This window comes from Hyperoodon ampullatus (genome assembly GCF_949752795.1).
Source record: "Hyperoodon ampullatus genome assembly, chromosome: 8".
NCBI classification, from domain to species: domain Eukaryota; kingdom Metazoa; phylum Chordata; class Mammalia; order Artiodactyla; family Ziphiidae; genus Hyperoodon; species Hyperoodon ampullatus.
Window position 1 is genome coordinate 68937470 of NC_136921.1, and position 26093 is coordinate 68963562.

Genomic DNA, 26093 nt, shown 5'->3' on the forward strand with positions numbered 1-26093 from the left:
AGGTAACTCTCTCTCTTTGATCCAGAAAGCATTTAGTTTTTTCAAAATGTAACTCTCTATGGTATATTGTGCTTAGCTCAGAGAACAGTAGAATTTATATGTATATGACATTGACACGTTGTGAAGGAGGAATGGATGATTCTGTTGAATCATCGCAGCATGAAATTCCAGGTAACTGAGTAATTCTGAGTAACAGCTTCACACTCAAAAGCAGAAAGATGTGATTTAGAGATTTGGCCTTTGTTATGCACACAGCTCCTACACAAGGCCCACACGGCATGCAGTCTGAGTCTGCACTGAAGAAAAGAGTCGACCTAATATAAAATCTTGAACAATCTAGGTCTCAGTTTCTTCCATCTTTCCTTTGTTTATTTCAGGATAACAGGCCTGAAATACCAGGCCCATTTATTTTGGATTAACAAAAGGCAGCGGGACCCTTTCAGAATGCTTGGTGTACAGACCTGGAATTTAAATTTTACTGTGGTAGGGACAAAACACACAATGAGTCATAGTTTCCTAGGGCTTAAGTTACTTCCAGGAAATCAAGTTAGCCCACCGGAACACTAACTTACTAAGTCGTATCCAAATAACCTTAAGGGGTTTCTGAAGTAGTTAACGCAACTTCCCAAGATGTTTTACCTTAGTTCTAAGAAACAGTGAGAATCTGACTTAATGTTAATGAAAGTTCTTTGAGCCACTTTGGGGAAAGTTGCGTTGTATGTTCAAAAGCTTAAATCGCCGGTCCTTTGGTATATGTGATAAGGAGAGCTGTAGCTTTTCTCTGCATTGAAGCTTTTTGTTACTGAGGCAGTACTTATAACAGAGCATACCAAATGGCCTTCTAGGTGATGGATGAGAGGAAAGGCTACAACTTGATTACAGAAATATGTTCCTTTGTGTTGATATTCTGGGAGCACGCGCCAGCTTTCTGGCAAGGTCACCTTAGTGTTCCAATCCTTCTCATTTCCCTAAAACGATGAGCACTTTCTCTTTCTAAGATGTTTCCTTATCTGCGATTTCAAGGTCTGAAAACAAGTGGCTCTAATCCACATAGGATTACCGACTCAATACCATACATCAAACTGCCAGACAAGAGAAAGTCACTGATCAAGGAGCACATACATCAAGAAAGCAACCAACTGGACAAATGGAGAAGATTGATGGAATGGAGGAAAGCAATAAAATATAGCAAGGTGGGGATAAGGGTGTGAGTAGTGTGCATGGAATATGTGAAAACTTCTCTTACCAGTTAAAGCGCTACTTCTCCTTGGAAATGATGGGTATGAGCAGCTAATGAATACGGTTTGGTCATTTTTGATGGGAATGGTGAGACAAAGTCAAGGTCACCATTCAGATGCCAGGGTACATGTTTCAGGTAAAGAGTCCTTGTCTTCGAGGCAAATATGGATATCCCCACCACATACACGATTGAGAAAGCAGAAGCCATCAACTAAGTGCTTCCTCAGCTTCTTACAACCAAGGCTGAGCTGTGTGTGCCTGCACTCACCTTTTTCCTGCATGTTATAATGAATTAGTGTTCCCCTTCGTATCAGAGGTCTGTCTCTCCTCTCGGGGTCTGGATCCCACGCTTCCTGACTACCAAAAACTTTACTCCTTTGCCTATCTCTGCTTTCCCATCAATCTCTCCCTCTCTCTCTGGTGGTTAATAGCAGCATGTACTGGTGCTCTGATAGCTCCCATCTTGAAAGGAAACCTCTTTTGACTTCATACGCTCTTCAGTCTACTGCCCGGTCAGTGTCAACTCCCTTGAAAGCACCGTCTGTGCTTGCTAAATATACTTCCTAACTCCACTTCTCTCCTCATCACACTCCATCCAGCTTCTGTCTCTCTGTCTCCACAACTCCAGACAATGGTCCCAGTGACTTCCTTGCTACTGACCGCTTTGCCAACCCGACATCTATTCCTTTCTCCTTGTCTTAGGTGACATGTTGCAACACTGGCCACAGCTGGTTGCTTCCTCCTTTTGGACACGCTCTTCTCTCTTGATGTCCATGCCTTGCTCTGTCTTGATTTTCCTCCCAAATCTCATGTTTCTCCTTTTCCTTAATTGTTGAATCTTTTCATGCACCCCACACTTGCAGGATGGAATTCCTCTGAGTTTGATCCAGGGCTGTTTTCTCTCCTCCCTCTCCTCTCTCTTTAGGTGACTTCAGTCATTACCTCAGCTTTAAATGTCACCTGGATAAACTAATGATCCAAATTTATTTCTTTGGCCCAACCCCTTCCTCCGAGCTCCAAATTCTTACATCTAACTTCCTCCTTCATATCTCCTTTGAGATGTCTACTCCCTAGCCTCCCTTCCCATCTGTCCTCACTCCACCCTGGTCAACTCCATCCTAGTTGCTCAATTCATAAACCCTGATTTCCTTGATTGTCTTGGACTTCTCCCTCAATCTTAGTTCCTACGTGTGGTCCATCAGCAGCACTGATCATTGAACTTCCACAATAGATGTCAAATGTGTCTACTTCTTTCCATCTCACTGACACCAGGCCAGCTCAGTCCCATTATCTCTCATCTAAAATGGTTCTAACAGTCTCCCTGATTCCGTACGTATCCCACTCCAATCCACTGTCTCTACAACAATCAGAATAGCCTTCAAAAAATAAATTCACCCCACTCCTCTGCTTTTAAAGTCTTCGGTGCCTTCTTATTATACTTAGAATAAAATATGAAGTCTTGCCATCACCTTAAGGTCCTACTTGACCTGTGCCCTGCTTACTTCTACAACTCTGTTTCCTGCTACTGGCTCACTGCGTTCCAGCCATATGACCTTCGTCCAGTTGACTGATTGTGCCAGCTTATTTTGTCCTACCACAGGGCCTTTACACATGCTGTTTCCTCTCCCTAGAAGGCTTCTTCTTTCTTCTTTTTTTTTTTTTTTAAGGCTGGCTACCCTGCTTAATGGTCACATACTCAGAAAGGCTTCTCTGATCACCCCTATATTTAAAAGTATATAACCTCCTCATCCCTATATTTTAAGATTCCCAGCATCCAGTTCATTTTTTACACAAAGCATTCACAATTTGTAATGATTTATTTTTTCATTATCTGTCTCCCCACTAGAATTTAAGTCCATGAGGGAAGGTACTCTGTCTTTGTTTACAGCTGTCAGACAACATCTGTCAGACAATATCTGCCAACATTAGCACACACTAAATGCTCAAGAACTATATCTTGAATGGAACAAAGGAACAAATGTAGAATTTCACCCAGTTCACATGGGCACAATGCAAAGACAGTGAGACATCTGTAGACATCCCAGTGTTTGACCTACTTGCTATCATATAGTTAAAAAAATTTTAATGTATATGTCTTGGTGTCATTAATGCTATTGTAGAATGCAGAGTTTTGAAAGACAGTGATTTTCAAATTGCTATATATTAACTGTGCACATCTTGTTTTGGGCCAGAGGGTAAGTGCTGGTGTCTCAGTGACATTAAGTGCCAGGTTTATGTTGATCACATTCCTCAGGCTCGTCAGGGTCAGGTTTCACTTTATTGTTCCACCCTTACACTCTCCTTTTTCTTTTTTTAAAATGTTTTTTAATTAGTAAACTTTATTTTTAAGAGCAGTTCTAGGTTCATAGCAGAATTTTCGGAAAAGTACAGAGAGTTCCCATATACCCCTGCCTCCACACCTGCATAACCTCCCCCACTATCAACATCCCACACTAAAGTGGTACATTTGTTACAATGATGAACCTACAATGACGCATCATTCTCAGCCAGAGTCATGTTGTACCTTCTATGGGTTTTGACAAAGTGTAATGACATGTATCCACCATTATATCCACTCTCTGTTTTCTAAGATCCAATTTCTAACAGCTCCTTTCCAGCAGAGCCAATGGAGACTATCAAGTAGGAATGTCCTCCAATGTATGCCTCCAGCCCCACTGGAAAATCCTGTGCAGAACAGGGAAGTTCAAGGAAGGCAAGACTTTCCTCCTGACTCGGCCTACTTCTTGTGCCAATATTCCGGATGCCATCTCCTTGCCTCTACTCCAGCCCCTCATTCTATCAGTTAGGTCTTTTCCTTCCCATATATATCACTGGGTTCAACACCTCAGCATGGAAAACATATTTAAATCTTTCCCATCCTAAAAAAACAAAAAAAAAGGAAATAAACTTGTAAAACACTCCCTCAACTCTATGCTGCCTTCTCCTGGCTAAAACCTGTCCTCCTTTTCAACTCAAATCACTTAGGAAGAGCAAACTGCAATTCCTCTCCTCTGGCCTCCACATTATGTGGCGAAAGGCCCACTGAGTAACTCCATGGGAGGTTCCCAGTGCCCCAGACACAGTGCACCTAATAGCAAGTTTATAATCACATCACCCCTGTCACAAATCTTCTCCCCTCTCGGCCTTCTTTATTTTGATAGCTGACACCACCCTCTGCCCTTTCAGGTGAGCTAGAAAAACTGCCCTCCATCCTTCATTTCTCTTCATCTCACTTGCTCCACTATCCGCCCCCCACCACCATGTGAAATCTTCCAATCTGGTCTATTTGCCTCTTAACTCTCTCTCCAAGCTGCTCCCTCTTTCTACCATCTCTGCTTCAGCCACTGTCTAGACTTACCTTGTCTCCCCAGCCTCTGCAATACTCCCTCGACCATCAGAGTCACCATGCTAAGATACGAGGCTGGTCACATCCATCCTTTATTTAAAATTCCTCTCCAGTCCACTGCCTGGCAATCGAGTCCAGCCTCCTTGCCATAGCCTACGAGGTCCTTTCTCATCTGGCCCCTGCCTCTCTGACGTGGCCCATCCCCTGTACCACTCCCCGCTTACCGCCCTCCAGCCGTGCTGTGCTCATTGCCCCTGGCTGTCCCTTCCACCTGAAACCACCACCCCTCACCCCAGCCTGAACTCAGGCTTCACCTGAGTGAAGCTTCTAAAGAGCTTTCCAGCCCCCCACCCTCCTCCTCCTGAGCTGGATGGTCCCTCCTGCTCTTTCTTTGGGTTCCCACAACACCCATTCAATTTTGCTGTAACAGAACTTCTCAACCCATGCAGAAACTATGCACTAGTCTGTCTCCCCCACCAGACTCTGAGCTCCCTGGCCGAGGGGACAGTGGACCTTCAGCTCTGATTCCCAAATGCCCAGCACGATGTCTGACATGAAGGAGGATTTCAATACACCCAGGTTGAGTAAATGAAAGTTTTTGATGTCACTATTCCATCTTTCAAGGTGCGAGGCCTCAAGTGCTCAATCCCTCAAGGTTTCTGTTTCCCAAACTCCTCTGCCCTTCTCTTAGCTTTAACAATTTAATTATTATACTCTGTAGTGTTGGTTTGGAGGTCAAGGTCCACGGGACAATAATCCAGATGTTTATAGTTACAACATCCCTTGTAAATGGTGCCTTCTGGGTAGGCGCCATGCCACCAAACTCACGTTTCCCTAAATTGGATCCATTGATCTATGTCAATGCATCTATCATGGTAGGTGATTAAAAGGTGACCAGAGGACCACAGGTCTATCCTAAATCGATCCTCTGATGATTGTGATTCAATGTTTTAAATGTGTGATAATGTAAGCAATGATCTCAGGCTTCCAAATCTCGGTGAGAAGGAATGGATTTGGAAGGCTTGGCCAATTAAATGAGGTAACACATTGGCAGCTCCTCAGGGCTCCTCTCCATTTAGTTTGGCTCAGAGCTGATGCCTGGCCTTGGCCTTGTAGCAGGTTAGGGGGTACAGAGTGCCCTACATTTACCTCTTTAATGTGTAGAAAGTCCTTGGCGTCGAAGGAGATGGCCGTGCTTGGAACAGGCACATCCTCATCCAAGGCACCACAGTAGCTCACATTCGTCTTCACAGCAAATGCTACAGGTTTGGACTGGGAACAGAACCATGGAATAAGGATGGAGGGAGGAAGACAGAAGAGGATTTTTCACACTGAAATGTAGAACCAGATAATGGATAGTACCAGGCACTAAGGGAAATCACTTTCCAAAGAGAGATCTCAACTGGGTTCCACATTTCCAGGCAGCAGTGAGAAATCTGCAGAAAGGGCTCTGAAGGGGATTCAGTCCTATCAGCCCGACCATGTTCCCCCTCCTGTCGTACTTTCCAACATCCCAAAGAATCGTGCCCTAAAATTCTGGGGGAAGGGATGGAAAGGCGGGAGGGGCAGTCTGCTTTGGCCTCTAGTCATAAAACTCATGTTTATTATTTTAAATGGTAACAGACGCCTCCACCTTGGCATACAGGAAATGTGTGCTGGGTCTTAAATTAAAAGGTGGTGGAGGGTTAAAATAAATATTTTTGAAATAGCCTTAGGCCTGAAAACCTGAGGGATCCCACTCAATAGAATACCTTGTCCTGCCAGGGAAAAGAAAGCCTGGTCAGAGTAGACAGGAAGGGCGGAGCTGCTCATGCATCAGCTTCTTCCTAGCTAACAAAAACTGCTTCTGAAACTTTTTTTAGACAGATTCCTCCGCAGCAAAGTGCTCTTGGGCTGGTGCAGCTTGGCAGAGGTTAAGTAAGCCACCAGCCTAAGCTAACAGCGCTGCTGCTGACATTTGGGTGACCACAATGGCCACAAAATAGACTGAGAGAAACCTAAAACAAAAATTAGCCACAAGTAAGAACACCAGTTTCCAGCAATCGCGGGCTGCTCTGTTATGGGCTCATTTATTCATGCTGGGACCATGCCTGGGGAGCAAGAGCACTGAGGCAGGATCCGAGTTAGAGTCTCATTGATGTCCTTTCCCAGGTGCTGCTCCAACCCCCTTCCGCCAACCAGCTAAGGTAGCACGGGTGTGGAAGCAAAGGAAGACACCTTGTGAACCTGCCTCATCCTCCTCTTCCGGCTCTTTTAAACATTTTACTGTAAAAATAGAAAAGGGGGGCTTCCCTGGTGGCGCAGTGGTTGAGAGTCCGCCTGCCGATGCAGGGGACACGGGTTCGTGACCCGGTTCGGGAGGATCCCACATGCTGCGGAGCGGCTGGGCCCGTGAGCCATGGCCGCTGAGCCTGCGCGTCCAGAGCCTGTGCTCCGCAACGGGAGAGGCCACAACAGTGAGAGAGGCCCACGTACCGCAATAAATAAATAAATAATAAATAAATAAAATAAAAATAGAAAAGGGAAGGAGTTCACTTTATCTGAGCTTCCTTTTTTTTTTTTTCTCCTAAAAATTAGAAAGACTAGATCAATATGCTTTAGGAGTCTATCGTGACGGGCAAGGGAGGAGAGGCTGACCAGGAACATGTTATATCTGTTACTGTGCATAAAATTTCATTTGACAAAAGGGGCCTGTGCTCAAAAAAAAAAAAAAAAAAAGTCTGAAAGACATAGCATGAGAGATCTCTAGTGACTCAGTTCTAACATTCAAAAATGCCATTTGTTCTTTGTTGCCTCCTATGGGGCAGGGATTCCTATGGGGGCCCCTCCCTGTGAAATATCTGAAGGTCTCTTGCAGCAAAGCCTTTCATTGCTTATCTTTGCTGAAATGCTAATCATGGTTCAAAGCTCTGAACGGTGAACTTGAGGTGGGAGATTGACACCAAGAGGGAAGAACAGAGACACCAACAGGGAGACCCACTGACCAATTATGCACGTGTGGCCTGCAGTGAAGGCTGCTGTCATGGAGAACGGCGCAAGCACGCTGGTTCCTTGGGAGGCCCTCTAACAACAGTGGGAGGGGCAAGCTGGATATGGGGCACAATCGCTAAGTTAGAAGATGACCAAGAATTTTCACCACCAAACCAAACACAAAAGGTAGGTGAAGGGGTCCGTGTCTCAGGATATGGCTCCCCGAGAATGTTACTTTCAGGGGTGAACAGATCATGGAGCCTTGCAATCTGGTGCCTTATCAGAATGATCAAAAAATGATTACTCCAGAGAAATCTGAGGCAGGGGAAGAGCAGCTGATACCTGCTGAGCAACATGCCACTTTGGAACCCAAGAGGGGCAAGAACGTCACCTTTGCTCTCTCAAGCTGGATGGCCGCCTGCTGCTCTCTCTCTTGCCGAATTGCTTCCCGATCCTCTTCCAGAGAGACATCGGAGTCAGACGGCCTGCTCGTGTAGGAATCCGCTGAACCCTGGAAAGGAAAACCCGGAGTAGCTTGAATGAGGTGATGTGGAGCTCCTTAAATCATCACATCTAACAGCATCCTGGAGTGGGTTCTTCTCATTTGCATAGAATTTGATAAATACGCTCTATGCCTTATTGCAGACATAAATTTAGATGGCAGAATATAGTTAAGCATCTGAGTAATTCGGAAGGTAGCAATGTTATGAAGGGAAATATTTTGACTAGATTAAGTGCTAGAAAGTAAACTGCAATGAAAATTATGTGATGTTCAGCCCCAATTCTTCTTGTTTTGTGCTATCTTTATATTAAGCCCATATCAACTTGTGGAACTGAAATTTCATTCCATTCTCTCTTTTATATACAGATTTAAAGGAGTAAGAGATTTAGCCTATTACAAGAGTAACTCCTACCCATATCTTGGGTTACAGATGATCAATTTAAGATTTCAACACAGCAAAGCAGAAACCTGGATTAGTAAAATGATTTTCAGTTCCATTGTCAACGCCATTGAACAAGGATGTTCTCAACTGAAGCCCATTCCTAGAAGAACTATTTGAACAATAATGAAATCCAGCCTGACTCATGTGGCCAAGGAATTTGGGGCAGTGGACATCACTTGGTGCTCATGCCATAAGAAGAGATGAAAACCACAGCAGCTGAAAAGTTAAAAACAAAAACAAACACCCCAGAAGTTTGCTTTCTGCTTGCTAAAAGAACATGATCCTTACAATTTCCTTAAGCTGGCATTAGAAGTTGATATTTGTGTAGATGATATTTCCACAGCAGACATATTGATAAGACTGGTGTATTTGGCATGCTTCATAAACCAGGTACAGATTCTAAAAGGCGTATGCTTATCCATATAGCTGAGAATTTGCTACCCACTGCAAAAAAAGAACTCTAAGAATGGCTGACTGCTGAAACGGGCACCTGGAAAGTTTTTTCTAAACTTAGAAATGTTAGGGTTTGTTTGTTTATACATTATTTGTGAATTTGCTGCCTGTAAGGGTAGCTTTGTCTCAGTAGAGGTGTCATTTTAGCTGGGGTAGTCTTTCCCACCATAAAAAAAATCCCAGCACAGATTTTCCTGGCAGCCTAGAACAATAATTCCTGGTTAGAGTTTTATCAGAATGCCCAGTAGAACCCCGGTTCTAAATTCTAACTCTGCAACCCACTTTTGAAAACTTTATACAAGTTCCTAGACCACTCTAAGATTCAGTCTCCTCTTCTGTAAAATGGGGATGTGGTTTACTTCACAGGATTAAATGGAATAGGATATAATGAATCCCTGATTATTGAGCTCTGGCTGTCACACCAGCGTGGGGCTAGATGCTTTGCACACCTTATCTCACTGAATCCTTAGAGCAGTGGGTAAGCTGGGATTCAAACACGGGTAATCCAACCGTAGAGCCAGCAGTTTCAAACCCTACACTGAGCTGGACTTGATAAAATATTTACTCTAGGACCTGGCACATAGTAGGCACACAATAAATAGACATTCTCATTTCTGTTTCCTAGTGCTGGTATTTCTACCTTGATTTAAAAAAAAAAAAAGTTAAGAGATTCTCATCATTTTTCAGCTTACTTACATATGCAAGTAAGTTGCCCATCTTGAAATGTACAGTATCCTTTTTTATTGTATTTGCTGCATAGAAAACACGGTAAGTTTTTTTCCCCAGCTTTACTGAGATATAATTGACATATAACACTGTGCAAGTTTAAGGTGTACGATGTGTTGATTTTATACATTTATATATTGCAAAATGATTACACTATAAGTTTCATAACTACAGTGTGTCCAAATCCATGCACTTTATGCAGTGCTTTTGGAAGTGCCCTTTACAGAGGAAATGTACTTGCTAACCAAATTGTAACCAAACTCCCCTGTGCAAATCTACTGGGGAAAAATCTGGACCTACAAAATAAATAAGTACAGGGTGACTATTTTATAGATGCATTCATTGCTTAAAAAAGAGCTACCTTGAAGCCCTTTAAAACAAGAGAGTTCTATCAGCATAAATCTTTTGTCCAAATTTAGGTATACCTGCATAAAATCCAGAGTAAGAGAGAAAGGAAACAATGTTTCCAAAAAATATATGAAAACAGTTTTGTGTTCTAGGCAATGCTTTGCTGAAGTGTGATGTGTGTGGTAGACCATTTTAAGGTGTTAGATGTCTGAGAAGGTGTCTGGACTATAAAGTGATTATGATGCAGGAAGTCAGGAAGGAGGCACTTGTTTTGAAAACACGTGCTGGGGAAGGCTAACGACTGCAGTTCACAAGAAAGCAGGCTGCCCAGTGGAGCAGTGAGTCAAACAGCTAAAATACACAATCCACTGTTGACACTAGGAGATGGCTAATTTCCTGAAAACTCCCTTAACGATTTTTCAAATCCTGGCATTCAATCATCTGCGCACACAAGAAGTGACTCAAGGGCTCCTGCAAATAAACTTTATTTTGAAATGTGAACAAGACTGTTAAGAATTTCAAAATTACTTAATAAGTTCTACTATTGCCAAGTATGTAAAAGCACACCATATTCTAAGACTATTGGTAGAGGGAAGAATAAAGCACTGTGATATTTATTTTCATAATTACAGTGTGAGATTCACAGCATTTACTCTGTTTTTTTTTTCTTTCAATGACATCTACATTTCTCTGACTATGGAAATCATTGCTGCTGTCTCTCAATGTCCTAGGGATAGCAGAGATCCAACATCAAGAGCTCAAATTTGGCCCATGGACATGTTCTGCTGGCTTGGCACAGAACTGGTTTCTTGTTTCTATTGACTTTTATTTGATTTGTTTCAACTAGTTGATAGAGAGTACAGACAGGAGAAAGAAAGGAAAAGAAAAAGAACCTAGGTTGTTTACAAAGGCACAGAGAGCAGAAGAAGAGAGCCACAGAGAGGCAAGAGGAGACTGCCTGGGCCGGACTAGAGGGAGGATGGGGAAGGGAAGTGGGGCTGCAGCAGGCTTAGTAGGACTGGAGGGTCGGGGGGACTGCCCAGAGGTCTGGTTAAACCTTTATGATCAGGAAGAGGGAAACTGCAAGAAGGGAATAATGCTAGATGCTAAGAGGACAGAACTAAAGATATAAAGGTTACTAGCTCTGGCCACAGCTAAAAACTGCAGCCCTGTCAGCTTTTTGTTTTCCAAAATTCCACTTCATAAAATGGGCAAAGAGCAAGGCACCCAACTCATCAAGTGAGCCAAACCTGGGCTGTTAATCTATGTGTACGATGCACGACAGAGGCTAGTCCCTCAAAAGTTCCTAAGCAGAAACCATTGCAAGTCACATCTTTGAGTCTCCAAAGAAACAACTAAACTGGGGGGGAGGGGGGGAATGGAAACAATTGCTTCAAGTCTTTTTTTTTTTGCGGTACGCTGGCCTCTCACCGTCGTGGCCTCTCCCGTTGCGGAGCACAGGCTCCGGACGCGCAGGCTCAGCGGCCATGGCTCACGGGCCCAGCCGCTCCGCGGCATGTGGGATTTTCCCGGACCGGGGTTACGAACCCGCGTCCGCTGCATCGGCAGGCGGACTCTCAACTACTGCGCCACCAGGGAAGCCCGCTGCAAGTCTTTTTATATATATATAACATTACATATGTATGTATAAAATAATGCATCCTAGTGAATATCAAAAGAAACACATACATGTCTTTCTATTAACATGAGGCCCAGATTTTCCCCCACTTTTATTCAATATTGAAAACAGATTCCAGCCTCACACCTTTCATAAATCTTCTTGAGTATAAAATACAAACGTTATAGAAACATTGAAAAATCAGTTAGTTTACTGTTGTCCTAGAAGAGGGAAAGTGATCTCAAGTCAAACAATGGAAAATTTCTTTTCCTGCCCGGAGAGAGAGGCCATGACATGGATGGGAGAGTGGCCGTGGACTTTGGGGTCAGGAAGTATTGGGTTTGACACTGCTGCTAGTTCTTACTGGCTGTGTGTCTTGGGCAACTTATTTTAACTTTCTGAGTCTCAATTTCCTCCCCTTTGAAATGGAGATAATAACACATACCTCGCAGAGTTTCCCAGTGTTTGACTTGAGATGGAACATCATTTCGTTTACCATCATGAGGAAAATTCAGGAATTGCCAGCAAATAATATTTGACTCACACATTAAAGTTTCTGGCAGCTTTTCAACATTCAATTTTTGGCTGCCCTAGAGTTTTAGAATTTACATCTTGTTCTTTTTTATTTATTTTTTATTTTTTTATTTTTTTTTGGCGGTAAGCGGGCCTCTCGCTGTTGTGGCCTCTCCCATTGCAGAGCATAGGCTCCGGACGCGCAGGTTCAGAGGCCATGGCTCACGGGCCCCACAGCTCCGCGGCATGTGGGATCTTTCCAGACCGGGGCACGAACCCGTGTCCCCTGCATCAGCAGGCGGACTCTCAACCACTGCGCCACCAGGGAAGCCCCCTACATCTTGTTTTTTAAAAAACAGCTTTACTGAGGTATTATTTACATACCATAAAATTCACATAATTTAAATGTATGATTCAATAAATTTTTAATAAATTTACGGGATACAATTCACACAACAATCTAATATTAGAATATTTCTACCACTTTAGGGAAAAAAAAAAAAAAACCTTTTGCCTATTTGCAGTCACTCTCCAAACCTACCATGAGATCCAGGGATCCACTTACTTATCTTGTCCTTTTAAAACTAAAATATACTTCCTCTTCTTATGAGTAGTTTTAGTATTTAGATATGTCATTAAATTAGAGCAAGGAGAAGGGAGAATTTATAAATGTTTGATTTTAAAATGCATTAATACTGGAACAGAACCTAGTTATTGTTGGAACTTTTGGGCTTTGTGGTCAGTCCTGTGCCTCTCACTTCCTACCTAGCTTAGCTGTCCATTCACTGGACACTGACCATCTGTCAGCGGCAACAACGTGAGAGGAGAGCTGCTTAACTTTTCTGCGATTCTATCCTCATCGGCAAAATAGGAATGAACCCTTCAGGGTTATTTTGGAGAATTACTAAGATGCCATAGTATAGCATAGCATACAATCACAGTAATGGCACAAACAAAACCAGTGTTGTCCAAGAGAACTTTCTGCAATGATGGATATTCTGTATGGGTGCTGTCCAGTATGGTAGCCACTAGCCACATGTGGTTATGGAGCACTTGAAATGTGCCTGGCCAGACGGAAGAACAGAACTTATCATTTAATTTTTAAATGTTTAAAATTTTATTTCACTTTAATTTAAAGGCAGACACCCACATGTTAACTAGTAGCCACCACATGGGGCTGTGCAGTGGTACGTACTCCAAATGTCAGCCCTTCCAGATCAGACAAGTGAATGTTAAACTTGAGGTAAATCTGGTATTTTAATAGTTGCATTAAGTGGACTAAGTGAAAGTGGAATGTCCAGAGACACATATCACTCCCAATGGATGTGAGCTTATTTCTTTCCACTGAGTTTGCAATGACAGGACGATGCACTTTTCCACAATGTAGAAGGAACAAAGCTCTTTCTTGATTACTTTCCCAGATTTCCCAGGGTAGATAGGTAAAGAGCCCCCTCGTGAGGCTGCCCTAGACAAAATGGTCTCGTAGGCAACATGTATCTTTACAGGATAGTCCTTCACTTTCTTGCAGATGCTTTCTTCTCCTCCACCCCCTTCACCAAACATGTCCAGAGATCTTTGCAAGGGCCCCCACCCAGCCTAGAAGGGTCCAGACTATGTCTCCAAGTAGATACGCCTGGGCAGTGTCTAGAACATAGCAGAACCTCAACTTCGTTGAAAGAAAGACACTCTCGCTCCCATTAAAATCTATTCTTTGTTGCATGATTTCAAGTTCTTCTAGGGCGGTTGGTTAATTGATCAAGGTTTATGCTAACCGGGTGTGATGTTGTTAGCAGACCCACCCCCCATAACATGAGTTTTTGTTTTTTTTTTAGAATTATGGTTTTCAGTGCCCTAATCCAGAGCACTGGATAATGTGTACATTATCAGCACTTTGGCAGAACAAGGAACTTTTGAAAGTTCCTGAGGCAAAAGGAACTTTTGCCTGAGATGACAACTTAACTTTGCTCTAAGGTACCTTATACCGTGTCTTGTAAACAGAAGGTCTTCAAATATGTTGGTTGAAAGAATAAGGCAAGCTCTGCAGCCCACTTTTATTGGATAGAAGACCAGCAACTAATCCGACTAAGCTCCGATTTTAGGCTTCAAAGAGCAGTCAATGGCAGCAAAGGAATATGTTCAGAAAAGGCCATAAACGGAGAGGAAAAAGAATGAATGCTTACTTATCCCTTACTTTATGTGAGTCACTAACTTATGAACTTTAGATTATCACATCAACACTACAAAGTAGGTTACGATTATCCCCATTTTATAGATGAGGCATCTGAGGCTCAAACAGGCAATAAGAACTTCCCTCCATGTCACTATCATAGGGCACATTGCAGGGTGCAGGAGTATGGGCAGAATCTTTCTTTAAATTTCCTCTACAAAATGTGGGGCAAACTTACATTAAAAAGTCAAATATTTTAGTCGCCTTCACTAAAAGAAAACAACATTCTGCAGTATTTTGTTAACACAGATCGTATACCAAAATCTCACTTGCTAGGAACGATGGATGCAAGTAAAGAAATGACATTCTTAGGGCTTCCCTGGTGGCGCAGTGGTTGAGAGTCGGCCTGTCGATGCAGAGGACACGGGTTCGTGCCCCGGTCCGGGAGGATCCCACATGCCGCGGGGCAGCTGGGCCCATGAGCCATGGCCGCTGAGCCTGTGCGTCCAGAGCCTGTGCTCCGCAATGGGAAGGGCCACAGCGGTGAGAGGCCCGTGTACCGCAAAAAAAAAAAAAAAAAGAAATGACATTCTTAGATCATGGAAAATAAACTGGAGACTGCTTTTCAAAAGACATGTTTGCTATTTCTAACTTCACATGGTAACTCTAGATTATCAAGGTTTTGGTTTGTGAATTTCATTGAGTTTCTGCTTTAATGACAGGATTTTTACTCAGCATTTTAGTTATTGGTAGGAGATTTTAAGGCCCCCCTGAGTTTTCTTTTTCTCTTAAGTGATAACTCCTCCAGTTGTGTTAAACTACTTATTTACAGGTTACTTCTTATCTTATAACCAAATTATAATTATATATCAATATGTGGTTAAAAACAAAATGCAGGATTTGTCTAAATTATCTGACTAGTGGAATCCAAATTAATGGGTTCTATTATAACTGTTTTTACATAATTAATTTAAAAGGAAGTAATATTATTTAGAAAACTTAGCCAACCTATCATTCTTGTTATGTTGACTAGTTTGGCAACTGCTGCAATTGCCTGGTTTCGGATAGGTAATTTTCTTTTTTTTTGCATTTTTTCTTTGACTTTTATTGAGTATAATTGACATACAGCACTGTATAAATTTAAGGTGTACAGCATAATGATTTGACTTACATATATCACAAAATGATAGATAGGTATTTCTTTTCATTGGTAGTCCAAGGAGACCCATCAGTGGCGATACAATAACAGCAGAAAAGTTTCAATTGGCCTCATAAGTATAAAGAGGGAGGTGACAAAAAGGCCCAGATGGAGATGAAAAGGAAATCTGTGTCAGTCATGGCCATTTAGCAGCTTGTGGGAAAGGAGAAGTTGCAATGTGGGGCTAACAGCAGATGTGCAAGTTAAATCAGTTGGTGATGTTCGTAACGGGGGCAGATTCCTCTTAGCTTGGGCTACTGTGAGGATTGCAGTTTCATATGGTTCAGCCTGATACACAGGGGGAAGAACAAAAGATAAAGATTACTTTATATGGATCCTATTTCACCAAACTGCTCTGATAATCAGTGCATGGGATCATACAAGTATGTAAGAAGTGCTACATCAATGAACACAATTAGTAATCAATCAAAACCCCCTGTGAGACTAAAGGGCAACAGAAGTTGGAAAAAGTCATGATCACGGGCTTCCCTGGTGGCGCAGTGGTTGAGAGTCCGCCTGCTGATGCAGGGGACACGGGTTCGTGACCCGGTCCGGGAAGATCCCACGTGCCGTGGAGCGGCTGGGCCCGTGAGCCATGTTCACTGAGCCTGCGCGTCCGGAGCCTGTGCTCCGCAACAGGAGAGGCCACAGCAGTGAGAGGCCCGCGTACCACAAAAAAAAAAAAAAAAAAAAGTCATGATCACGTTTTCCATACAATAAGAATGTTATTTTAATGGGACGGATGATGAGATTATGGAGCTCACTCTCCTTCTGGGAAAGGGAAAGTGACTGCCTGCTGGGAGAAGGTGGCTTCAAGCAGTGAAGCTTTACTTTGTACAGGTCACAGAACAACATCATGGGACACTGAGCAGCCACCCCCTGAACCAGCGCTGCCTGCTCAGAACCGAGAGCTTCTGACCAACCCATGGGACACAGGTGAGTGTCTGGGCAGCTACACCTGGCCGATCCCAGCACCCGCACCTGCAAGCAGCAGCCACAGCATGCGGTCGTCATGCCAGGGTGGCGGCTCAAGCTGCACTAATCTAGTTTCAGCAGAGATGTTACAAAGGAAATGAATATATTTGCTCAGAAAACCCTGAATGTGCCGCTGGTAGCTGCAGAACTGCATAGTGATAAGGCAACTAATGGTTTCTTGTAAATGTGGGCGTCTGTGACCCTTCTGGAAAAGGGATTGACTGACACTTCACATACCCCCAGAGTAGTTTACAAAGTAGCCCACAAAACACTACTTTTATGTTGTGGTCTATTTTCTTGAGAGTCATATTAGAGACCTGATAACAGTAAATATGTTTCTCCCAAAAGCAGCTCCAGGCAATTACTTGTATCTAAAAAAAAATTTTTTTAAGACTTTTCCTTCTGTCATATAAAGGGAGGAATAATATAGGTTGCTTTAGAAGAAAGTAAGGGAAGGACTTGAACCTCTCCTGTATCATTTCTGTAGCCTCAGAAATGGTTTGATGAAAAATTATCCTTCACTCTTTGAACATATTTTGTATTCATAACGTTTCTCATTAAAGGGATGCATATTGACTGCATCGAGAACAGAAACCCTTCCCCAGAGATGGCTGCAGATGAGACGGAAGCCAAAATGAAGCATCTACTTCATTTCAGGCAGAGATCATGTCTTCCCGACTTTTGTTGTCCTCAGAGCCCCCAGCACAGAGCTTTGCACCTCAGAGGAGTTCAAAACTATTTACTAAATGAAAAAGTGAATAAGGAGGTTTCAAGGGAGGAAGAGAAACACAAATGGACTGCCCGGTAATGCCCAGACTTCACCCAAAGGGAGTATACACTTTGGGTTTCCAGATGTTGCTGGAAACCATGTTGGAAGGAAGAGTGAGCACCAACGTTAACTTGACAAAATGATATGAAAGTGATTTGGAAAACTTAATATTCAAAAATCTCTCAGAAAAAATGTTAAAAAAAGAATAAAGAAGGAGAATTAACCTTTTTTAAAATAGATATTAAAACATTATAAAACTGCAGAAATTAAAAAGACCAAAAGACAGCCCTCAGAATGGGAGAAAATATTTGCAAACAAATCAGTGGACAAAAGGTTAATTTCCAAAATTTATAAGCAGCTCATGCAGCTCAATAGCAAAAAAACAAACAACCCAATCCAAAAATGGGCAGAAGACTTAAATAGACATTTCTCCAAAGAAGATATACAGACTGCCAACAAACACATGAAAGAATGCTCAACATCATTAATCATTAGAGAAATGCAAATGAAAACTACAATGAGATATCATCTCACACCAGTCAGAATGGCCATCATCAAGAAATCTAGAAACAATAAATGCTGGAGAGGGTGTGGAGAAAAGGGAACACTCTTGCACTGCTGGTGGGAATGTGAATTGGTACAGCCGCTATGGAGAACAGTATGGAGGTTCCTTAAAAAACTAAAAATAGAACTACCATATGACCCAGCAATCCCACTACTAGGCATATACCCTGAGAAAACCATAATTCAAAAAGAGACATGTACCAAAATGTTCATTGCAGCTCTATTCACAATAGCCCGGAGATGGAAACAACCTAAGTGTCCATCATCGGATGAATGGATAAAGAAGATGTGGCACATATATACAATGGAATATTACTCAGCCATAAAAAGAAACGAAACTGAGCTATTTGTAATGAGGTGGATAGACCTAGAGTCTGTCATACAGAGTGAAGTAAGTCAGAAAGAGAAAGACAAATACCGTATGCTAACACATATATATGGAATTTAAGGAAAAAAATGTCATAAAGAACTTAGGGGTAAAACAGGAATAAAGACACAGACCTACTGGGGGTGGGCTTGGGGATATGGGGGGGGGCTGTGAGGGGCAGGGGAGAGGCATGGACGTGTATACACTGCCGGGCGTGGGGTGGATGGATGGTGGGGGGTGACCGCGTGGCGTGGGGGGATCGGCTCGGTGCTTTGTGGCCGACTGGAGGGGTGGGATGGGGAGGGTGGGAGGGAGGGAGACGCAGGAGGGAGGGGATGTGGGAACAGATGTATATGTATGACTGATTCACTTTGTTGTAAAGCAGAGACTAATAAAAAAAAATATTTGGTTCTAGCACAGATCAAAGAAATAAGAGTCCACAAATCAACCCCTATATATTGATAATTAATATTTAACAGGGGGACTTCCCTGGTGGCGCAGTGGTTAAGAACCTGTCTGCCAATGCAGGGGACACGAGTTCGAGACCTGGTCTGGGAAGATCCCACGTGCCACAGAGCAACTAAGCCCACGCGTCACAACTACTGAGCCTGTGCTCTAGAGCCCGTGAGCCACAACTACTGGGCCCATGTGCCACAACTACTGAAGCCCATGTGCCTAGAGCCTGTGCTCCACAACAAGGGAAGCCACCGCAATGAGAAGCCTGTGCACGGCAACAAAGAGTAGCCCCCGCTCGTCACAACTAGAGAAAGCCCACATGTATCAACAAAGACCCAATGAAGCCAAAAATAAATAAATAAATAATTATAAATTAAAAAAATATATATATATATATATAACTGGAAACATTTCAAATCAATGGAAAAAGAGTGATTATTCAATAAACAATGTTAGGAAAGTTAGCTGGCTGATTGGGGGAAAAAAGGTAGCTCTCTATTTAATTTCTTATACAAAAATAAATTGCAGATGAAGATATTTAAAGGCAAAATTATATAGATATATCATTATGTATTTCTTACATATATACATATATTTATACTAGCACTAGCAGAAACTATGGCTATAGTTTTTTTTTGTTTTTTTTTTTTAATGCGGTACGCGGGCCTCTCACTGTTGTGGCCTCCCCCGTTGCGGAGCACAGGCTCCGGATGCGCAAGCTCAGCGGCCATGGCTCATGGGCCTAGCCGCTCCGCGGCATGTGGGATCTTCCCAGACCAGGGCATGAACCTGTGTCCCCTGCATCGGCAGGTGGACTCTCAACCACTGCGCCACCAGGGAAGCCCATGGCTATAGTTTTAATGTAGCATGTCAAAATGTTCAGAAGCTATGAAAAGACTGATTAATTTGACTATATAAAAAGTTTAAATATTTATCTGGGAAAAAAAAATACAAAAATGCAAATGACAGAAAAAGAAAAAATTGTCACATAAGTGACCTGGGCTTAATGTTCTTCATATTCAAAGACCACTAATGAAGTAATAAGTAAAAGATGAACAACCTACCTCTTCACCCACCAATATGGCAAAAAAATAAAAAGTTAGGAAACAGAAAAAGGAACAAGAATGTACACTGAACACATAAAAAGGGCTTCAGTCTCTTTCCTACATAAAGAAATATAACTTAAAATATGATACTACTTTCACTGATTAGATCAAAACATTTGATAATACCCCGTACTAGTGAGGGTACATATGTTGGTATGAGTGTAAGTTGGTTTTATATTTCTGGAGGTAATTAGGTAAAAACAATCAAAATAAAACAGCCATAAATTTTAACCAAACCATTCTACCTGAAGAAATTGACCCTAGAAATATACCTATATCAGATATGTATATATAAATGTATATACAAGAATATTCACTGCAATATTGCATATGATAGCAAAAAAATCATAAAAACCTAAATGTTAGCCATGTTTTTAAAAGTAGGGTGTATTCACACATAGAATAGTATGTAAACACTAAAAAGCATGACATAGACCTCTAAGTAAGTATATGTAAAATTATGTCACAAGATCAAATGGTAAAATAATCTGACATGTTGTTTTAAAATAAATGAGAGTCTCTATATAATACATATATATGTATGCACAAACACACACACACACACACAGGAAGAGGAAAACAAACTTTCATTTATTACACTTTATATCTTTCTGTACAGTTTGAATTTTTACCTTGAGAAATTAAAAAAAAACTAATATTATGTATATAGATACTCACATTTATATACAGAATGTGTACACTTTTTAAACAGTTATGTAGCTTGAAAATAAATATGTACTTCTTTTTACAGAGTTATGTAGCTTGAAATTACTTGCCTTAACCTCAAATGATGATTTTGATAGGTGTGGTTAGTATTAACCACTTTTATTAATTGTGGTCTTTGGAAATGAATATTCCCTCTGAAAGGGCTAGGGGCCCCAACAAAGGCTAGGTTAGCGTGAGTTTTTCTCTTTGACCACTAATCTCCTAAATTTGTGAAGCTTGTAGGTCTAAAGTTAAAAACAAGATGATGCAACTTAATGTAGTAGTTTAAATTTAGGTATAAATGCTATTTTTGAATTGTAAGACAGTGACTGAATTGAGAGTATATGAGAGGTCTGGTGGGTCCCTTATGCACATGTAGCTACCCCTAGTTACCTCCAAAGAAGGAATCCTCCAGCATCTCACTGTCACGAGACCTGTACTCCAGGCTGCTATATTCTTTACAAACTTGCTATCCCTCCTTTGCTCTTTGGGGCCTTGACAGCGACTACACAGCGCCCAGCCCTCCCCATCAGCATCGATCAACTTTATATGGAATCTGGAGTGGTGAAAGCAATAACCTTCCCTGGGTAGTATCCTTCCTCCCCAGTGGGTTCAGAAGTGGGGAATGAAAACAAGACTTGTTTTTTTGACTCCCATCAGATAATTGTGTCGGAGCTTGTTAGATTAGAGGAAATTCTTAGTTCAACCTTTGGAACTAGGAAATGAGGTTTTAATCAGAATAAAACAGCACTTTACAGACGTTATCTAAACGTCACCATAAAAACATTAAGACGTGGAGCTCATTATCCTCACTGAAGTAACCAAGATTCAGGAGAAACCAATAATCTGCCCAAGGTCATACAGCTGGCCAAGTATGGTGAACTCTGATCTCACTGACTCAAAAGCCCTTGCTAATAGCTAATAACTAAGCCCAGTTGAGGTGCTGGTAGACACTGCTGGATGAGCAGATCACTAAGGCTTCAGGCTTAAAAACACTAGAATCTCTCTCTCTCTCTGCATTTAGAATGAACTAACAAGTACTAACCATGCTATGTTTTCCCCAGTAAACGATCTTGATTTCTCTCCAAAGCTCTTTTGAGCCCTCACAGACAGGTCAGGCTGCATGCCCTAAGTCACCCAACCATCAGCTAATGAAGCCAAGAATTGCATTTCAGGTCAGAGCATCTCTTGAATGATCTCTAAGATTCTTCTGAGATCTGTTCTTAAAGATGTCTTCAAAGTGCCAGGAGTTAGGTCTTCAAGTACATGGTGATAGAGTATTCATTTGAATTCACATCAAAATACATGCAATCAACTATTCCTAAGGATGGGTCTATCAAACTTCCAGGTTTTCTCTTCCCTTTCTTCAGGCCTATCCATTAGTCCACTACTATATCCAAAGTGGTCAGAGAAGAAATCCACACCTGCTTTTTTGTTGTTGTTGGAAACTTTTGGACCAAACGAAAAAGAAAAAAAGTTGAGATAAAATTATTGATTAGAATGAGTCTGGGAGAACTCATCAACAAAAAGAGGGAAAGGACTCAAATCAATAAAATTAGAAATGAAAGAGGAGAAGTTACAACGGACACAGCAGAAATACAAAGCATCATAAGAGACAAGCAACTCCATGTTGAGTTGCAGAAATACAAAGCATCATAAGAGACAAGCAACTCCATGCCAATAAAATGGACAACTTGGAAGAAATGGATGAATTCTTAGAAAGGTATAACCTTCCAAGATTGAACCAGGAAGAAATAGAAAATATGAACAGACTAATCACAAGTAATGAAATTGAAACTGTAATGAAAAATCTTCCAACAAACAAAAGTCCAGGACCAGATGGCTTCACAGGTGAATTCTTTCAAACATTTAGAGAAGAGCTAACACCCATCCTTCTCAAACTCTTCCAAAAAATTGCAGAGGAAGCAACACTCCCAAACTCATTCTATGAGGCCACCATCACACTGATACCAAAACCAGACAAACATACTACAAAAAAAGAAAATTCCAGACCAATATCACTGATGAATATAGATGCAAAATCCTCAACAAAATACTAGCAAACAGAATCCAACAACACATGAAAAGGATCATACACCATGATCAAGTGGGATTTATCCCAGGGATGCAAGGATTCTTCAATATACGCAAATCAATCAATGCGATACACCATGTTAAAAAACTGAAGAATAAAAACCATATGATCATTTCAATAGGGGCAGAAAAAGCTTCTGACAAAATTCAACACCCATTTATGATAAACACTCTCCAGAAAGTGGGCATAGAGGGAATCTACCACAACATAACGAAGGCCATATATGACAAACCCACAGCAAACATCATTCTCAATGGTGAAAAACTGAAAGCATTTCCTCTAAGATCAGGAACAAGACAAGGATGTTCACTCTCACCACTACTATTCAACATAGTTTTGGAAGTCCTAGCCAAGGCAATCAGAGAAGAAAAAGAAATAAAAGGAATACAAATTGGAAAGAAGAAGTAAAAGTTTCACTGTTTGCAGATGACATAATACTATACACAGAGAATCCTAAAGATGGCAGCAGAAAACTACTAGAGCTAATCAATGAATCTGGTAAAGTTACAGGATACAAAATTAATGCACAGAAATCTCTTGCATTCCTATACACTAACAACGAAAGATCAGAAGGAGAAATTAAGGAAACAATCCCACTCACCAATGCAGCAAAAAGAATAAAATACCTAGGAATAAACCTACCTAAGGACTTAAAAGACCTGTACTCAGAAAACTGTAAGACACTGATGAAAGAAATCAAAGATGACACAAACAGATAGAGAGATATACCATGCTCTTGGATTGCAAGAATCAATATTGTGAAAATGACTATACTACACAAAGCAATCTACAGATTCAATGCAATCCCTATCAAACTACCAATGGCATTTTTTACAGAACTAGAACAAAAAATCTTAAAATTTGTATGGAGACACAAAAGACCCCGAATAGCCATAGCAATCTTGAGGGAAAAAAACAGAGCTGGAGGAATCAGACTCCCTGACTTCAGACTATATCACAAAGCTACAGTAATCAAGTCAGTATGGTACTGACACAAAAACAGAAATATAGGTCAATGGAACAGGAGAGAAAGCCCAGAGATAAACCCATGCACCTATGGTCACCTAATCTATGACAAAGGAGGCCAGAATATACAATGGAGCAAAGATAGCCTCTTCAATAAGTGGTGCTGGGAAAACTGGACAGCTACATGTAAAAGAATGAAATTAGAACACTCCCTAACACCATACACCAAAATAAACTCAAAATGGATTCAAGACCTAAATGTGAGACCAGACACTATAAAATTCTTAGAGGAAAACATAGGAAGAACACTCTTTGACGTAAATCACAGCAAGATCTTTTTTGACCCACCTCCTAGAGTAATGGAAATAAAAACAAAAGTAAACAAATGGGACGTAATGAAACTTAAAAGCTTTTGCACAGCAAAGGAAACCATAAACAAGACGAAAAGACAACCCTCAGAATGGGAGAAAATATTTGCAAACAAATCAGTGGACAATAGGTTAATTTCCAAAATATATAAACAGCTCATGCAGCTCAATATTACAAAAGCAAACAACCCAATCCAAAAATGGGCAGAAGACCTAAATAGACATTTCTCCAAAGAAGACATACAGATGGCCAAGAGGCATGAAAAGCTGCTCAACATCATTATTAGAGAAATGCAAATCAAAACTACAATGAGGTATCACCTCACACCAGATAGAATGGGCATCAACAGAAAATCTATAAACAACAAATGCTGGAGAGGGTGTGAAGAAAAGGGAACCCTCTTGCACTGTTGGTGGGAATGTAAATTGATAGAGACACTATAGAGAACAGTATGGAGGTTACTTAAAAACTAAAAATAGAATTACCATATAACCCAGGAATCCCACTACCGGGCATATACACAGAGAAAACTATAATTCAAAAAGACACATGCACCCCAATGTTCATTGCAGCACTATGGAAGCAACCTAAATGCCCATCAACAGACAAATGGATAAAGAAGATGTGGTACATATATACAGTGGAATATTACTCAGCCTTAAAAAGGAACGAAATTAGGTCGTTTGTAGAGACGTGGATGGACCTAGAGACCGTCATACAAAGTGAAGTAAGTCAGAAAGAGAAAAACAAATAACGTATATTAATGCATATATGTGCAATCTAGAAAAATGGTACAGATGAACTTGTTTGCAAGGCAGAAATAGAGAGACACAGACATAGAGAACAAACATATGGACAGCAAGGGAGGAAAAGGGGATGGGGGTGGGATGAACTGGTAGGTTCGGATTGACATATACACTAATATGTATAAAATAGATAACTAATAAGAGCCTGCTGTATAAAAAATAAAATTAAATTAAAAAAAAGAATGAGTCTGGGAGAGATACTATGATTTAATTTACTTGAATCACCTTTACTTTTCATTAGGAAACATAAGAAGAGGCAGTGATTATTCGTATGAGAGCTGGAAAAAATAAGCAGTTCAGAGATGGGCTTTGAAACTAGACTTAGGTTGGAATCCTAAGACTGCCATTTACTAGGTATTTGCTTTTGGACAAGATACCTAATCTTTCTCTGCTCAGTCAACTTTCTGAAGAGAAGCATATTAACCTAACCCATAGAAGTGCTGTGAAGATTGTGCACTCAGAGCAGTGTAAGCACTCAGCAGAGGTATCACTCCATACTGGTTAGCAAGCACACTTCCGTTGATGGATTTATCCTGGCCCTTTGCTTCTTGGGTGAGCCCATATTTGCTTTCTTTTTTTTTTTTTTGCGGTACGCGGGCCTCTCACTGTTGTGGCCTCTCCCGTTGCGGAGCACAGGCTCCGGACGCGCAGGCTCAGCGGCCCTGGCTCACGGGCCCAGCCACTCCACGGCATGTGGGATCTTCCTGGACCGGGGCACGAACCTGTGTCCCCTGCATCGGCAGGTGGACTCTCAACCACTGCGCCACCAGGGAAGCCCCATATTTGCTATTTTTAACCCCCCTCTTAAAGAAATGCGTAGAGATGTAAAGCTTAAATTCATTAAAATGAGGCAGAATTAAAGGCTCTAGTAAGAACTTTGATTGGGACAATTAAAGGTATTGGCTAAAAAGAAATTGAGAAATCAGGTTGGCTTTAGCTCTCCATATTTTTTCTGCGTGCAAAAGCTGTGTTCACTCAGGAGGCATTCCCTCTTCGGGAATAATGCGAAGACAGTCAGTTTTGGGTTTTGGTCAGACAGCTGCATGAAGAAGACTGCTGTCATTCGCATGTGGGGATGACACCCTTGACCCACTCTCTACCCTGAATTGCATGGCAGCTCTAAGGGACTTGCCCACCAACCAAGGCTGATGTGGCAGTCCTCCTCTCTAAGACTCCAGTGCCTTCATCAAGACAGCTGGGGCTAGGGGCAGTCACCAGTCACAGAGCACAGGCATGTCCTTTACTAACCCACCCACGCCCTGGGTTTCACGGCCAGCACCATCAACAAAACGGGCCAATCCATCAGAAACTTTTAGAACACTAAACAGGTTCAAAGAGACATGACACTCTTTTCCCTTCCAAAAGCAGCATATGGGCTCTCTGGTCACAGAGT

At 41.6% G+C, this 26093-nt stretch overlaps 1 protein-coding gene across 3 annotated transcripts in view; it reads right to left on the reverse strand.

Annotated features, from left to right (window-relative positions):
• CACNB4 (calcium voltage-gated channel auxiliary subunit beta 4) overlaps positions 1 to 26093 on the reverse strand; it is a gene marked incomplete at its 5' end in the record, with an annotated part of 273102 nt that overhangs the window by 46189 nt on the left and 200820 nt on the right. For 2 of the 3 annotated variants that reach the window (XM_079710302.1, XM_079710303.1), the window contains 2 exons: positions 5735 to 5857; positions 7947 to 8066. In XM_079710302.1, the coding sequence (XP_079566428.1) occupies positions 5735 to 5857; positions 7947 to 8066 (243 nt within the window). Of the gene's footprint in view, positions 1 to 5734; positions 5858 to 7946; positions 8067 to 26093 lie in introns of those variants that run through there. The other variant, XM_079710304.1, reaches the window with a different exon arrangement.